The sequence below is a fragment of the Eucyclogobius newberryi genome, unplaced genomic scaffold, assembly GCF_026437365.1.
Source record: "Eucyclogobius newberryi isolate DKJ021-1_F unplaced genomic scaffold, fEucNew1.0.hap1 SCAF_10, whole genome shotgun sequence".
NCBI classification, from domain to species: Eukaryota; Metazoa; Chordata; class Actinopteri; order Gobiiformes; family Gobiidae; genus Eucyclogobius; species Eucyclogobius newberryi.
In genome coordinates, this window is record NW_027315724.1 from 12,315,181 (window position 1) to 12,333,754 (window position 18,574).

Genomic DNA, 18,574 nt, shown 5'->3' on the forward strand with positions numbered 1-18,574 from the left:
ACAAATTTGGACAACATTATGTTCTGCAAGATCAACAACATACTTTCATGTCATGTCACAATGTCAAATATTATGAAGCCCTCATAGCTCAGCTGTACAAACACAAACCCACAAAATGAGTAGTACATTTGTAACTGTATCCGTCATCATCAGCTTCCATTCAGTTTTGGAGTTGTCCCTGCACTGCGATGATGCCCGACACTTTTTGCCAGCACATCTGAGCGCTCGCACAAACAGTGACGAACCCGCTCTGAACAGCCCTGCTTCTGAGCGTCCTGCTGAACTGTGATTGGCAGGAAATGCTGAGCTCATCCTTTCATCAGAGGCTGAACACATGGAGGTGCACACAGGTTGAAAGGATGGATTAGGATGGGAAAAGAGGGCTAGATGAAAGACAGGATGGATGCACGCGCTAACGGAGAGATGAAAGAGTGCCTGATGAAATAAGTGAAGGTCAAGAGAGAAAGAGCAAAGCACTGATGTGATTGATGTGATACGGCTTGTTTTTAAACAGCACCCCAGCAGCTCGCGACCATCTGCGCGTGCGGATGCGTTGCAAAAAAAGTAACTATTGATCTCAATGTGCAGCTGGGGACATGGTTTTTGAAACACTTCTCCCTGGCTTTTGTACCTCGGCTTTTGATTCTCTCGTATTAGATACAATCAGCTCTGCAGGAGAGACTTTGGCTTTCATTTGTTCTACTGTTCTATGTTTGTTTCCTCTTTTCATCTGTTATCGTGAAAGCACATATACCTCGCAGGAATTTAATTGCAAATGCTTTAATTTGATGCTTGAATGTTTGCTCTCGTCTGATTGGCCGCTCTTGGTTGTGGATACTCAAATGTTTATTCAGCAGGAGAGTCTGGCATTGGCTGCTTCTCAATTAAAGGGTTTCATTATTCATTTATTCATTATGAACCACTTATCTTTGTGTGTCAGTCAGAGTTGTGTTGGAACCTATCCCAGCTGCTTGAGTTGGGTGCACTCTGGAAAAGTGCCAGTTAATTGGAATGGGTAGCACAACTCCTTGTTGCAGGGAGATGGTTTAGGTTTTTGAGCAGGGTTTCAAAGAAGTGGAAAATTTCCATTAAATTTCAAAATATTCCTTGAGTTTTAGCAAAATAATTTTGAGAATTCTCAAAAGAAAACAAAAAAATATATAAAACACCTGATTTGAACAGTCATGCCCCTTTTCCATTAGTACCAACTCGACTCCTCTCAGCCCTGCTTTAGCGCATTTCCATTTAGTGCTACCTCCTCAAACCAGGTACTTTTTTCGCACCCTCTTTTCCCTGGGGCCAAGTCAAGCATGGCAGGGACTAAACGTGACGTTCACAGACCGTCAGCAGCAGCAGCAGCAGCAGGAGACAGAACATGTAAACATGTCCTAAACGTGAGACATAAAATGCAGACCACAGACATGAAGAGAGATTTACAACATCCGTATGAGCCCCGGGAGCAAATACTAAACTATCTTGGCAAAAATGACTGCACACTTTACTACAATTTTTTTTTTTTAATGTTTTGCTGAAGCTAAAGCAACTAGCATCAGCTGTTTCCTCCTGTCCAGAGTAAAACCACTCACTTTGAGACGACAAAGCAAAGTAGCGGAGCACTGCACGTCCAAACAATAGCATTATAATTTTTGAAATTTGGTGTAGTAGGTCAAATAAAAGCTTTTAATGCACAGAAAATGTACGATAAACTGAACAGGTAGTGAGTTTACTGTAGCTACAATTTGCAACAGCACCACCGACACTTCCAGTGTGGAATTATAAAAAGACTCACATGAAGATTTACTTGCTTAATGTTTTTTTTTTTTTTTTGAATAAAGAACGCCTTAAACATTATTAATAGCAGGGACCATTGGGTGCCATTGAATTAGGGAGGAAAATACAAAAAGGACATGGGTGAGAACGCTGCAGTTTAACTTAAGCTTCACAGGGTGAGTAATAAAGCTTATTTGTCCTGTTCACTATTCTCTGTTTGTATCCTTGCTCTGTGTCCATAGTTCCGTCGGCTTCTTAGGCTGTGCTTTCTTTGGGGTTACTTTGGCAGGTTTGCTGGTGTTTTATACTTACCATATTGTAGTGCAGCAGTTATCATGTGTTTTGGTGTTTGTCGAGCAGACATCCTATCGAGTCACAAATCATTAGAGCTGTTTCCACACAGTTTACACAGCACCACTGGGCACCAGTTGTAATGGAAATGCTCCCAGGGCTGAGCAGGGCCATGAGCACAGAGGGCCGAGGTGGGACTAATGGAAAAGGGGCATTTGTTTTCTGATGAAGGGCTCTCTCTGAAACGTCACATGGTGATGAGCTTATAATAAGAATGTTTTTTTGGAGCATGTGAGTTGTGCCTTTTAAACATACTCAGCTTTTGGTTCCTCCACACTTCCTTTAAGACAGATGTGCATTCATTTGAACATGTTTTTTTAAAATAATATAACTAATGCCACTCATGGAATTAACACAATTCATTCACAAAATGCCTTCCTCGTCAAGCCTAGTGGTTACTGATTGCCATGACAATTCTATAAATTCTATAAAATTGCTTCTGTAAATCACTCCTTGTTCAGGACAACTTCTGAATCATTATTTGTGTCTCTACCTTGGGTTTGAAAGTCTCAAAACTGTATTACCTGTTATAAGACATGCATATAAATTGGTGAAGTTGTTTGTGAATATTATTAATGGAGTTGATTTTCCCAACTTCTGAAATTTGCTGACTGTTGCTCCTCACTCTTCACTTCCATTTCATGCTAGGGTTTTTCCTCAAAGCTCACCTTGACGTGAAAGATTTTGAGATTGTTCTTCATCACACTGAAGACTCAGATAACTACAACAATCGTAATTAGAGAAATCAGATCATCAAAAACAGCAGGCGACATGTGTTGGTTAATCAATGAGTAAGTGTTGTATTTAATTTAGCTTTTCATTCAATTGTTAAAAGTTTCATGATCATTTTTGTCTTTGCCACATTAGTTTGCAGTTTTTGCGTCATATTCCTTGTCTAAACCTGCACGGGGTGAACAATCAGAAAGAAGTCAGATTGCCAGTACTCAACTGTTTATATGACATTTCAATAATTCGACAACTCCCGATATCCGATGAGGATCAGATCTTTTGTGTGCATTTAAACATAGCCATTGAATAATCTTTTTTTTTTTTAAATGCCTTGTCCTTTGTAGCTTTTAGCCAATATTTCAAAGTACGCTATCATCCGCTTTTCATTAAATTTATGACCAGTGCTTGGTGTCCAGATGCTCTCTCAGATAAATAAATCCACCTTAAGATGGATTTATGCCAACAAACAGAGGCGTCTCATAAAGTCAAAGTTATCTTGCTTTTGACATTGAGAAATAGTTAGCATTTTTCTGGGCTCCCAGACAACCACAGTCATTTACACATACAACTAAACCCAATTTGATGGGTAAAGTTTATTTCTTATCAACACTCACCAGCCAAAATAGCTCATTAACCCCCTTCAAAGCAAGATTAGACCATAACGTATACTATAGACCCTACTATAGTCAGGCTCACTATGTCCAGCCTTGTGTAACCGCTTTTTCCTTTGCACGGCTACTTCCTGGAAGACTTCAGTCCATTGATAACATATGACTGCACATGTCTCCCACATGCCTAAAACCACGCACAAATATTTCTATGAACTTGAACCTTGTGCCTCCAAAGGCCTAAAATATCAGTGTCTTAGCCCTGCTTCCTCCCCTCAGCAGATTAGCCAATCGGATAAAAAAGAATTGCACTGGAGAGTCAGATATCATGTAGTCTCCAACCTTGAGGGCAAACGTGTAGAGAGGATGACAGAGTGCGTACAGGCTGGCTGGTCATAAAAGGTCAACGGTAGGCTGCAGCTAAATAGCAGCACTTCCAGGCCTGCTTTAAATCACCATAGAGCTGACAGCGCAGACCAGAGGGTTTTAGGCCCTAAACTTTAGGGAGGGGGCAGAAGAGCAGAAGCAGGCCGGAAATGAGATGAGTGAGTGTAGTACCTTCAGCCTATAGCCACGGATGTATTGTGTAAGGAGGTTCCTTTCTAGTGTAAGCATCAAAGAGGACAAATGATTCTGAAATGTAAAGTCAGAAGGGCTATTGAGTCTCACATAGGCAAAGTGTACATAGCCTTGGCAAAGTAAACAGTTAGGAAAGGAGGAGAGCCCTGAGATGTGTGTACTTACAGTTTTTATGGCAGTGTATCCACCTGTGTGAAGGGAGGTCTTCTGGTTGGCATAGCTTTATCTTTGTAAGTTCCTGTGCAACAGCTGGTCCACAGGAACCCACAGGCCTGGCCTTGACTTCAGAGCAGCTATGTATTCTACTGTATTCGATGTGCTTGCATCTTACTGGTAGTTGCCCATCATTCATTTTAGCAGTAGTACATTGAGATTCTTTTGAATTGAGAGTGCTAACAACAAATGATTTTACTTTCTATATGGAACTGACTGACTGGAACTTGAAAACCCATTGAGATCTTTTTTCAAGGCTGAAAAAATTGTTGGATAGTTGAGAATATTTATTTTGCATGTGCCATCTCCCTGTTCATGCAGTTGTAGAAGCAGCTACTACTTATAACTGACACTTTTTGCAGACAATGGCTAATACCTTTCTCATATATAACAGCCTTTTGGAGCTAGCCATAGTTTTTATTTGAATTGGAAAAAATAGAAGAAAAAAAAAGATTACATTGACTAAATAAATAGCCTTGCTTAATATGAAAAAACTAGGGATGGGGCAAGATCTCGTTTCACAGCGAGCTAAAATTGCCACAAAATTGTGCACACATGTGGAAAATTATGTTTTTAGATTGTGTTGTGTTTACGTTTGGCAGCAAGTTCTTGTGAACTGAACCGCACATTTTATGTATTATAAATTACGTTAAAATCATGTCTTGTCTTGTGGATCCTTTCACATGTCTTGGGTCGTCACGTGGGAACTGTGTCTCGTTCCATCACTAAAAAAACTACAGATGGCTTTATTGACATCTTTGGAAAGACAACAATGACAAGTTAAGCAAAAGATTCATGCCAAGAATGCTCAAACAGACTGCATAGACTGACAAACTCTTTTAAAATTGCAGAATTGCCTATGCTGGGTTAAGTCCAGTCAGTTACGTGCACATAGTGTAACCCTGTTATAACCCTATTAGATCATGGCTGATGCATATAGACAGTAAGTAGATCCCCTTAAGGCCGCCTGCCGAGCATTATCTACAGCGCTCTCCTCTAGCTGTTCTTTCTCTTGACTCTTAAGATCCATGCTTCTCAACACATGGTTTAACATTTACAGAGAAGACTGGATTAGTCTCAGACGTTCTCAACTGGTAACTGTGGGGTGTGAATCATTTGGAAAAAAGCAAGCACAGCCATATTACTTAGCAGACTGATTTCGCATGCGCTGTTTAAGTCCACCAGCGTTGGATAAAAAATGGATGAAGATACAGTACATAATGCTGATTGAAGTATGCTGACCAATGCGAAATGGTTCAAGTATACTCTCCATCTCATTTGCTAATTTTACAATCAAACAAAGACATCTTCAATTTATCAGATTAAATAATAAATGATGGTCAGATTAGAATGTTAAGCTCCAACAACTGCGCTGTTGACAAACCAATAACTCGTCACAGTTGTCATAAAAATCTGTTATAAATCTCATGTTAGCTCCACTCGCCGTGTATCCCTGTTGCGTGTGGGGGGAAGGTCACAGAGCTCGACAGGCAGCCAGAGTCTCACACACTCACAAACACATTAACTGATCATGCCGCCACAAGGGGATTAGAGGAGAAGCCGGCAGGGTTAGGAGGGTTAGCCCAAAGTCTGCTGTGCGAGTGGATCTCTGCGCACAAAAGACTGTCAAGGCACGCAGAATAGGAATTATAAATGATTTCCAAAATGACTTTCTCAAAAGCGGGGCAGCAGCTGTGGCATGGGCCAAGAGGTCAAAAACACAGTCAAACACAAGCGCATGTTTGGTCTGGAGAATTCCAGGAGACATATAGTATGATGATAAACCAACATACCGGCGTGTTCGTGCGGTGTTACGTAATCCTGTTGTGGGGTTGCAGTGAGGTTGTCTTCTTCAACTGTTATAACTGTCACAACCTCAGTGTCTCAACTCTTTCTGTTCGAAATTAAATTCAGGATCTTCTGCATGTTTTTAAAATAAATACTTCTACTCCAGTCTGATCATTCAAACCTTGTATTGTCTTCAATACAAAGCATCTTGTTAGCATCTTGTTGGCAATACTTGTAATGCTATTTTTGAAAAGTCAAACATTTCCAACACATTTTGCATACATATTATTTTAAGTTATTTTGCAAATAGATTAAAATTGGTCAGCTAGACTAAAGTTGAAGAGTTTTGTCTCTCAAGAGACTACATTAATAATGTGGAAGGTGAAATGTCTTCTATTCTTCAAAGGGAGGATTTATGGTTATACAAGACAAGACTATAACAACAGCAACTGACAACATGTCCTTATGACTCGACCCTCTCCGGGCTCATCTCGGAAGGGGACGAGTCTGGAGGGAAGTGGACCGGCTGGTGTCCTGGAAACACTCAAAATCAGACATAATTGTAGTAAGTGCGCTGTTAGCTTGCTAGCTATTGTTAGCTTTACCGTGTTGGCAAAACTCGCTCTGTCCTTCTGATGTTGTGCAAGGTGCTTATAAAGCAGTGAATAGTCCAGAAGTTGGGAATGTGTGGGGTAAGTGAGCAATATATGTGGACTGCTGCAAAGTTTTAAAATGAACTAGCTCTGTTTTTCTCATTTTAAAGACAGTAAAAATGAGGTACAGCATTTTAACCTTAACCTATCCAAATGAGTTGTAAAACTGGTATGCTAAATTTTGCAAGCCAAAGTCATAATATCCAGGAAACAATGTTGAACTTTAGCTGATCCCACAGGAACATTCTGCTCGTGGCTTCTTCCACAGTAATATTTGAGTGTAGGAGGACACACAAAAGCAGCTGGGGCCTTTGGTATGTGGCTCCAGAGTTAGTGATTGTAAAATATCCCCCACGGTCGCCACTGTCAGAGGGCTAATGCTTCTGAAATGTGCCATAAGAATAGGTTCAAACAATTAAGTTACAGACTGCTAGGTAGGTGGTGGGAACATGGGGGATAAGATAGTTAATCTTCTGTATTCTTGTGTTTGATGGAAGCTATAAAAAGATAAGAAAGAATTATGAAAGAACTAATTACATAGCACTTTAGCATTAGCGTCATTATCAGCTGAAAAACATCAAGATAATAGTTGGGTTTCAAGAGATTTTTACTGTTTGAAATTCAACAGTTGTTCATTTACTACATATGGAGAAGACTTGTTCAAATTAGAAGATTGTCGGGTATGAAATGACAAAACAAAATGTGATGATGATGATGAACTCATTTCTACATGAACCGAAAACTGAAGAAATGTTCCAATTGAAAGAAATTGTTTATAAAATGTTGCTCTTAACTTTCTGTCTTCAGGGAGCAGATGAATCATAGTGAGGGGCAGCTGGCGCTACACAAGAACTCAGAGATGGACTACAAAGCCACAGTCCGAAGGTATGTCTTCTAATTCATGTCACACTCCCCATTCATCTTCTTGTCTAACCTGGCCACAAAGCCTGCAGCTACAGCCCTCCTCGCTCCCTCCTACCTCCGGTCCATCAGCGCTCTTGTGGAGGTGGGGATATTAATGTCAGGCCCGAGCTGCCCTTGGATCACTTGAGAAGATCTTAGTCTCCAGAAAGTGCCAGCGACACAGTGGAGAGTCTCGTGTGAGGCTGGGGAAGCAGATGGAAGCACTTCTTAGCTTGGCGTAGGCTAATGTTTCTCACACACACTCCACCAGCAGGCCGTCTACAGCCGTGATGTGTACGCAGACACATGTGCACTCACACCCATCCCACAGACAGCTATCTACACCCCAGCCCTATCATCTTTCCACTGAGGCGTTGGGCGTGTGTATTTCACATACTATCTGATGCTATTCTTTTGCCAAGCCAGTGGCTGCCCTGGTGTGTTCAATTACTCCGGCAATTTCTCTCCCCTCCCACACAGTGGTCTCTGATCTCACCCTCTGGCTCATCCGCAGCTCAACATATGATAGCACTTGGGCCAGGAGGGTCCAGCTATTTTAGAAGACATAGGAGGTAGGGGGAAGCACCTCATTGGTCACACAAGTGTAATGGGAGACAACTATTGGGGAAATTGTCTGAGAATGGGCACCATTATGCACGAGTCATTAAGCAGATTGTATGTGGAAGTGTTGTATATGAATCAACAGATAGTAATGTCTTGACTGCTCCATTTATGAGATGGATGGAACTACAGAAAATGCTCAAGGAATGCACTCTGCAATCTGATACAGATTTCCTGGCTGATATAATGTTCCCTTTCAAAAGATGTGGGCACTCTTTCACATAGGCTCAACCTGAATAGGTTAAATAAGCCTCTTTCTTCTTTTCATTGACCCGCACGAGTGTCATCATCAGCAATAAGTGCAGGATGGTTCTTTTTATTTATACTTTATTTTTAAGTTTTAAGAGGATACATCAAAACAATACTAAACATAGATAAGTCAATTGACCAAACAACAACAAAGGAATAGTTCAGTTGCATCTAAAATAACATAAACTGTAATCATCATCATTGTCACCCTCATCACTAGTAATATGCAATGACAGAAGATGTGCAGTATACTAGTATAGGAGGATTAACATATTTATATCAATTGTAATAAATAGCTGACTTTTATCCCATATTAAGAAAAGAAGAACAGGCAGAGAAACAAGACAAAAACACAACTGTTTTGTTCTTAAATCAGCAGTGCATTTTCCCCAATAGTCTGAGCTCCTGATCCCAATTTTATAACAAAATGAAATGGCTTTCAGCAAGCAAATTCAGTTTAAATGGCCACCATTTTGCGCAGGCATAATTCTCCAATAAGTCCTCTACATAGGAAGCCTTATGGCCAAATTGGAAGAAAGTCCAAGGATGCATTTGATTCTTGCAGTTAGTTTTCTGGGGGTTGTGGAGCTGTTGTTCCCGATGTTGGTTTAGGAGGATTCTGATCCAGCAAAAGCGGCAATAGCTATTTCTCCTCACTGCTGTTGCTCATGATGTAGAGAGGAAGGAATCAACTTCAGATTGAGCCATATTCTTTGAAAGATAAATGTTTAAAACAAGGCAGAAACAGTTAGAAAAACAAAGTAAGAGTACATGAAACAGAATGTCTGGTGCGGACATGGGCTGGAGTTTGGTTTGTTGACGCAACAGCCAACTCTTTTTTGAAAGTACAGCTTTCTTTTGCTGCGTGTCAAGGAGTTCCTGACCTGCTGAGAATATTTTCTGGATGCGCTCTGGAGCTGTTCTGGGCATGTTCCTCTGGTAGAAGGCCTGGAGGTTGAGCTGGGACTAATTGGCTGTGGCGTGCTGTTCGGTTCCAATGCTTCAGGATAGTCCAAGCTTAAAGGACGTTTTTTCATGTTTTTCCTGCCCTTGACCCACTGGACCAGTTTGCCTAAATCTTAACTTTTGAATACTTTTTAATCATAAGGCTGATCTCAGCAATTCACAACAAGACATTTAGTAATTCCAAGTTTGTGGCGCTGTGATTTCTCATCAGCTTTTTCTGCATTTTTTTCATTTCTCTGTGCCTCTACACCACATTTGAACGTTTCTTAAAGGTGGAATGGACAATTTGTTGGCGCCAAATCTGAATCTCATTTCCTTGTGGGGTGGACTGCCGATTAGTCCTGCCACGTATCAATCATTGGATGTACCTTCTGCTCACCTGCAGCCTCGTTCTGGCTCGTCCCCAGAAGAGCAGCATGTTTCCCTGTGTCTAAGCGCATGGATCTATCATAATATAGTTCCCTCAGTGTACAGGACAAAATTAAGACAGAGAAAGACTGTTCAAGCTGGCTCAGAAGAGACGAAAATCTATGGAGACGAGAGATGCGATGCGATCCGTCTTGCTAATAAACAAACGCACGTGTGGCCGCGAGGCTTTTTTCTGTCTCCGCACGGGGGGAGTGCACATGCGCACTTCAACTTGAGTTCTCAAATCGGCAAAAAATTGTCCATTACGCCTTTAATGTAATAAGTTGAGTTTGGATAATGTTAGATACATTATCCACAGGAAATATATGATATAATACTGCAGAAAACAGCTGTTGCTAACATGCACTAGATTTATTTTGCTAAGTGTTCACTGATGATGTTCACCTAAAACATTGGAGACTAGTGATGGGAAGATTAACCAATTTGCATCAATACACCGGCTTGCGCATGTGCCATACGTCGGTTGAAAAGTGATACGTCGATGTAATTCAAGTGACAAATTCACGGTGCATCAGGATTTTTATAGTTAATCTAGATTCATCCAAAGGTGACGTTGCTAATGCTATTGCTAACGTCAAGAGCACGGAACACATTATTATTGACAGACATAGCATTTGTTTGACCTCTTTTATGTCTTCACTGAGCCTAAAAGTTCAATCCAGACTTTTGGTCAGATAAAATAAAACAACCCTTTTGAGTCCCTTTAATTTTCTTTTAATCTCCCGGATCTGATATACTTTTACACGCATTTATAATTTGCCTCATCTCGACTCAATCACATATTTGTTTTCTTCTGTTTATGTCCAACAGGGTGAAAAGTGAACTGGAGATGACACATGTGGAGTTGTTGTCAAGCCAACAGAGATGTGACACGTTACAAGAGCAGCTATCCACATGGCAACGGAGACTAGAACAAATAAGTGGGACGTACCGCGGAGCTGAAGGGGAAGCGACTCGACTGAGGGTGGCTTTGGAGAGCGCCAAGCGAGATGCCAGAGATGTGCACCGAGACAGGTCATGAGTAATGTCCAGCATGTCTGATCAGTCCACGCTGTTCTGCTCTGACGACATCCAACTCCACTCCCAGTGCAATAAACAGCCCATAGATCACTCATTAGGCAGAAATAAACATTATATCAGCACTGAACAACTGGCAGTCCAAAAAGCATTCAAGTGCAATTCTGACACCTGTGTTAGCAGAAAGTGGTTTACTTGTCATGGGCTCTGCTTAAAATATACACAATAGGAAGTACTGAGAGATTTGAGACACTTTTTAGTTACACAGTGTAAGCAAATCAAAAAGCCATCTCCTGTTTTTGACTTTATTTGAATTAATCTTTTGAAACTAAATCTGAGCAGTTAAAGTTCATTACGAGTGACATAGGATTTGTTGATAACTGTATAATTCCTGCCTGATCATCAATGAAACTAATATAATTTCCAGCTAAATGTCACTGCATAGCTTTTACCCTAGACCTTCTTTAAGGTTTTCTGGCGCACCCCCTTGGGAGATAAAAAATGTACCCACCTCACAACCTCGAAAAATGATAAAGCATGATAAAAATATATTTAAAAAATGAAATGTAATCCACAGAATGTAACTGTCTTTCTTGGGTTGGTGCATGACGCTATGAAGACTAGCCGACTGGGACTAAACCTGGGGCAAACCCGTGTGAGTGGCACAGGGATAGGCTCACCCGCTCCACTGCTACTCGATATTAACCCCCAAAGGTCTCGCGCCCCCTTGACACAAGCTGTTTTACCCAATGCTTGAAGACTCAAAACTCCTGTAGTTTGTTCAGGACTTTACATACCATAGCACTTGCATTTTAATGACATCAACGACTAAACAACCAAATGTTTTTGCATCCAAATGATATGCTAATCCTATGCATTCATCCCTCAGCACATGTTAACAAAAGCCGTGGTGCTACTATGCCTTTTTTAAATGATATATTCCCCACTGAGCGTCTGACAAATAATTTAAAGTGTAAATTAGTAAATTAAACTATACATTAGTTTGTGAAGTTATGCAAGATCAGAAACAGTACAAGTGTACCACATTTTTCGGATTATAAGTCGCATCGGAGTATAAGTCGCACCAGCCAAAAAATACACAATAGAGAAGAAAAAAACACATATAAGTTAGGAAATTTATTTGATGAAATCCAAGACCAAGAACTGACATTTCATCTTGAAATGCAATTTAAAATATTAACGGATTAAAGAACATGATGAATATCTTTACGTATGCTAACATAACACCTTCAGCTACATGACGCACAGACAATGAACTGTGGTAAGTGTCTGGTATGTTAACGTAACATATTAACAATTATTCAGATAACTATAGCATAAAGAACATGCTAACAAGTTTACCAAAGCATTAGTGATTCTTCTTCCGTGTCGCTTAGAGCCTAGAGCGCTCTCTTGTGGTTGTCAGTGTGAAAATAATCAACATGTGAAATGCGGTTGTCAGTGTGAAAATAACAAATAATATCACATATAAGTTGTTCTGAAGTATAAGTTGCTATGAAAAAAGGTATAAAAAATACGGTATAAGCTTATATGAAGCTCAAATTAACCAAACTATGTCTGCTATATGGAACATAAAGGTGACTTTGAGACTTTTTAAACCTCTACTCTTCCTCTACTTGATAATGACCACTTGCTACATGCCAGGCGCTGTGCCACTCTTCCTTCTCAGATTTACAATGCACCGTGGGCTGTTCTGTCCCGGCTTCTCTAATAGATTGTTTTGTTCTGACACTAAATATTTACAACGCGTTTGTGTCAGAAAGGACGCGAGGTGAGTACAGTCAACAATTCATGGTGAGCATTAGGAGTCTATACAAGCCTTCTGTACTGCCTCTCTGCACCGGCTGAGTTGATCTCTTTTCGCGAGTTTGGAGTGCTGCCCAGAATCTTACGTAAGCTGTAACCTTTTTTTCGGTGTGACCGGTACATTCTGGCAAGCACGAGGAGCGCTGAATGCTCCAACATAGCTCTTTATTACATTTTGGTACTCGGAGTGCAGCTTTTGTCCTATTCCAAAGGCCGTACAGCACGACGTATGATTCTTCAAAAGGGCAGAATTAATGGAAAACAAATCATGAGTGCAAAATGAATGGACACAATTGTTTTATCACAAAGACTGATATTATTTAGATAATACTATTAGTCCTCAGGAAATAATAATCATTTAAAAAAAAATCACAATAATAACATTTCAAACTTGATTTTGATGCTGAGAAATAATGCACAATACTCAATATCGATACCACAATAATTATTTTTAAAAAGTAATTATAAGTTTCAACATAAATGAATACTATATTATTTATGTTACCTATCATTTCAGAAATCACCTTTTTCTGTTTTTCTATTACGTTTTCCTGTTTGTGTTTTTTTAATATTGATACTTCAATTGAGTATCTTGTCTCAATACTAGTTTCAGTAGTGATTGGAATCTGTTTTATGACACTTTTGACAACCCTAGTAGTTGTAGTTGTAGTAGTACTATATACAATCTGCAAAACCTTTAGTCTAGACCTGTTCCAAGATTTTCATATATTTGTAGTTAGTAGTTTATATTTCATACTTTTGGTTTTCACAATCCCTAACCCTTCCAGTAAATGTTTCTTTCCATAATTGTTCAGCCTTGTTCTTCAACTCTGAAGGGCCCTTTCTTGATATTTGGATGAGATGATACAATTTCCGCTGGGGATGAAGCGAAAGACACAGAATAAGCCGGACTCAGATGAGAATGCAGATAAGAGTGAGATGATGGAGCTGTGTTTTGTGCATGCGTCCTACAATAACCTCTCTTCGGAGTGTTGAATAAAACACAAGCCACACGCTACTCTCTGCCGGGGACCTCTGATGAACTGCGCTGATTCGCTAGAGGCTTAGCGTGCAATGGACGAGACCAAACGTTCCCCACGTCACATGAAACAGACTGCACTGCCAAAAGCAAGATCTAGTTTAAAGGACTTCAGAAGAAGAAGAATAGTAATAATAATAATAATAATAATACATTATTATTATTATATTAATAATAATAATAATAATAATAATAATAATAATTATAATAATAATAACAATAATAATAATAATAATAATAATGATGATGTTGAATTGATATTGAGTGATTGCGTTTAACTAGTTTTGATTTACATTTGGGGCTTTTTTCAAGATTCCAAGATTCTAAATAGTCTTGATTTTCAACTTGAGGGATGGGCCAATGTCAGGTGGGCGTTAAAAACAACAGATTCACATATTACTTTAACACAACTTCAGTCGCCACATTACTTACCATTTATTTGTGCTGTGACTCAAAAAAGTTTTAAAAACACAGACTTTAAGGTAGGTTTTCACATGCCAAGGTAAGATTTCAAATCTCCAAGCTAAATGGTTATGGTAGTTATTGCAATAATATATATATATATATATATATATATATATATATATATATATATATATATATCTAACAACATGAATGACTCACTATAAATTGCACCAAAACGTAAAAACTATTTTTCTAAAGCATATTTTCTGTTTTTGGAAACCTTGTCCTTGTCCATCGCTTCAAATTGTTAAAAAAGAAAAAAGATGCACAGACTAGTAATTAAATATTACTGAAAAATGTAAATTAAAAATTGTTCTGTTGAATTTTTGCAGCGTGGTGGACATCTACAGTATGTTTCCACCATAGTCATGCACACTTTCCTTTTTTATTTTTTATTTTTCATTCTCACTATAAAAAGGATTGGAGCTGGCTGAAAAGGCAGACTTAACCACTTCCAGCGCCTGACCTCCAGTGGCCCATGAAAGGATGGACTGTGTAGCACATACTGTTGTTAGCCAGTCTGGAGCAGCCTCAGCTTCCTCATCTAATCTTTTCCTGACCTCACCTAACCCCATTACTCTTCACACACATCGCAAAACATCCTCGTTCCAAACTGAAGCACTCAGCCGGTGTTAACAAGGGGGAAAAACTGTTGGCCTATATACCCAAGAGCAGATGTTTGAAGGTTTCATTTTATAGCTCACAACTTTTTTAATTAAATGGTTTATTGAAAATGCGTGTCATGCATTTGGTGCATCTTGCTGCAGGAGAAGTGTTCTGCCCAGGGACTCTTCTGCAGAGCTTGAACTTGGTCAGGAGTTTCTAAGAGGAGGATACCACAGCATTTGGAATTTTAGCATTGAGCGGCAAAACTGTATTGAGTGTTCAGTCTGAACACAAATATAAATGTCTACAACTCTTCTTGATATTTAGTCAACTGCTGACATCTTAAGGATGAAAAGCAAGTGCACATGTAAACAACTGGAACACTGCAGACTACACACTCTTTTTTTACTGACACAGACTCTGAGATCACACACAGTTGAATTGATTACCGTTCTCTCCTTAGATAAGCTGTTCCTGAGTGTGTATTTCGAGGAAACGAATAACTGTGGGCCGAGGGAAAGTTTCTTTAATTAGCTGTCATTAGCTAACAAGCTAGCAGATGACTACAACTAAATCTTTTTTGAATGAAAATGTGTCCGTGCATAACCTACTGTGCTGATTATCCAGAAACACCAAATATTAATTGTACGCAGTTTATGCAGCTATAGGACATGCTCCAACAGCCAACGTGCCTTTTAGGCCCTCTAAATAAACAGATAATGGGACTTTTACGGAGCCAAATCCAGCAGACTAGAGTGCACAAAAGTAGAAGGGCAAAGAGAAATGTCATTGTGTCGTCAGTTTGTGTTTATGTGAGTGACAAATAGGCCTATACTATTGCACTATTATTGCTGTAGGTCACTTGTACTCCCAGTAGCCTATTATTTTATTGTATTTATTTTAATTCCAGGGTGAATATTCCTGACTCTGTCCTGTGTACAGTCTTCCACATCAGTAAATGTGTGGGAGCTGATGGTGATGGAGTTTTATTGAGTTTTATTGAGTTTTTTCTCACATTGTGGGTGATCTCTGGGTTCAGAGCAGGACAGGTTGTGCAGTGGCCCATTCGTGTATCTGAGGTTAATTTGCAGATTGGAACACAAGGGTAATAGAATCAGACTGTTCCAATATAGAATAGTAAAAGAGTCTTGGCCAGCAGAGCTAACACGGACAGGGACATTAACTCGTGACCTTCTTAATGTGTGATGAGGGTGCCAACACTTTTGCTACTGTGCAAGCAATCATAGTAAATGGTGTCAATTCATTTAGCACTTTTTGACCTGAAAAATTGTTTCTGTTTCGCATTAGTCCCTTGACTTTGCGGATATTCTCTTTTTGAAAATGAAAAAGCAGCTGTGACTAATGCTGTCTTTTATTGCCTTTTCATACCAGTATACTTTAGGGTGCATTTTTAAATCAACACAGTGTCACTTTTAAACTCGAAATATAGTGCTTGAAAACAATATTATGAGCCAAAATTCACCTTTTATGAGAATCAAAGTGCACCTGCTCGGAGTGATATGAGACTGTCCATTAGGTACTCGTGACCCAGACTCTTGTTCAAGATCTGGACAAGGGTCTGGCTTGTCCCAGTCGTGTTGAAAATGGGCACGCCCACTTATCTGTACTTATGATTCTTACAATTAATTTAGATTTCAGGTCATACATGTAGGGTTAAAAAAAGTATGGTGTCCTTTTTCAAAAACAAGAAAACGTAAAAGGCGGGGCTTCTCAGATTGGCAGTTTTGAACAGGAAGGGAAAGGATGGGTTTGTATTATTCATCTCTTCCAGATCCATTTTGCAGTTTACAATGAAATATAAAGTATTGATCAAGGAATGTTTTTATAGTAAGTACCAGCAATAAAGCCTGATATGTCTTTAACCTTCACCTTCAAATGCAGCAAATACAAACACAATAAATAAGTCAGGTAATAAAAAAGTTGTTTTAGTCTAGTCTGGTGTCTTGTGAATAATTCTTAGAAACTGTTACTTCTCAGTTCCTTTCATTTTCATCATAAAGTACAGCCAGCCGTTTTAAAAGTTGAGCGGCCAAAGTATTCTTATAAAAGTCTGTTTTTGAAACGACACTTGAGAAAACCGCTGTAGCATCCAACACGCAAAAGCCTCCTTCAATGCAGATGCAATTAAAGGCTGGTGGTTAGAAGATAAACACGAGCGGCGACAGATGAGTGAACGAGGGAGTCTTTGGGAGGAGATTAGCCACTGACAGAGGAGTGGAAGGGGTGGAAGGAGAGGGGGAGACCTGCTGTCTGCCCGGGTCATACCATATTCTATACAACTTGACACAAAGTTCAAAACAGAGGCGAGGACAGAGGAGTGAAAGCAGCGCAAAGTGGATTTAGAAGTCAGGAGAGGTCAGAGAGTGTGTGCCGTTCCTCATCCATCTGCTAAATGTGAGAGGACTGGCTTCAAGTGCGTTTAAGTATCAGGGGAAAGGGTTCGTGACAGAAACTATGATCCCAATATTAAGGCCGCACACTACAGCCCAAAACTGTCACTCACGCAGCAGTGAAAAATATGACCTGAGGGCTCATGTGTTCCTGGGCAAGACAAGTTCACATTCACGTAGGACAACCATGACAACTCCCATGCAATAACCACTCGAATGGGATAAAGACATCTGTCCGTTGCTCAAACTCGATCACTTGGCTTTGTTGAGTTAACTTACAAATGAATGGTGTAGTCAATCCCTCTATTGAAGAATATAAAACGTTTATTTTATTTCATGATATGTATGCCATTCATCATCTGGTGAGGAGCACCAGTAACACGTAAAAGAGGATGTTTAGTGTCATGTTATGCTGTAGCTCGGGCACCAGTTTTACACGATAATTCTGATCTAGGGCCGCACGATTTTGGAAAAAAGTGTGATATGCAATATGGGGGTAGTACTGCTTTATATAAATATTGTTTTTTACATTTTATTTTGTATAATTATTTTTTACTGTGGACTGTGCATTGTATAAGCTTAACAAGTGATATAATATAAGAGAAGCCTGTCCATTTTGAGCCGTGTTCATTTAGTGGGATTCATCACTGTTTCTGTGCTTTTTACGCTTCACGTCACTAGGAGGACTTGGGTTCTGCAGATATGCTCTAATGACATGATTTGTGCTTTCACAATGTTTAATTTCACAGAATTTCAAAACATTTCTGTGTGCACTATTTTCAGCACAAACACAGTAGAAGGAAAAACACATTTTTCTAGGTCTAAAACACTCCAGGAGTGTTACATCATAGAAAAGAAAATTTCAGTTGTAGTCATTTGGACATTGTTTTTAAGACGTTTTAACTTCCATCCAAAAGTCATTCTCAATCTGTGGATCCAGTCTGTGGACTCTGAGATATTAATCCTTGTCTGGGCTGCGTAAGCACTACCCACCGGGCGGAGCCTAATGGCCTGTCCTGTTTATCTATGTTTGCACTATTTTAAGTTTCCCCTAAAACTAATCTTCTCTGTTACCCTAATAGCCCAATAATGAGCCATTGAACTCCTATTTTTAGCAGGTTGATCAGCCCCATGGCTTCAAAATGCTGTATATGAACGGTAAATTGAACCTTAAACCTCCATTTCTGTTGAAAGAGGGATTCTCTTTAAACAAAAGAGGAGTTAAGGAGGCTATTTTTGTGAGAAAAAGAATCCCTTTGCGATACACATATCGCACAGTCCAATATATGTCCAATATGAGGATATTTTTTTTATTATGATCTATAATAGTTTGCCTACTCTACTCTACAC

The 18,574-nt window shown here is 39.5% G+C and overlaps 1 protein-coding gene across 1 annotated transcript in view; it reads left to right on the top strand.

Annotated features, from left to right (window-relative positions):
* The window catches only part of lekr1 (Leucine-, glutamate- and lysine-rich protein 1), a 150,129-nt gene that overhangs the window by 88,368 nt on the left and 43,187 nt on the right, over window positions 1–18,574 (top strand). The window contains exons 9-10 of the mRNA XM_072459552.1: window positions 7,499–7,576; window positions 10,670–10,873. Coding sequence (XP_072315653.1) covers window positions 7,499–7,576; window positions 10,670–10,873 — 282 coding nt within the window. The remainder of the gene's footprint in view (window positions 1–7,498; window positions 7,577–10,669; window positions 10,874–18,574) is intronic.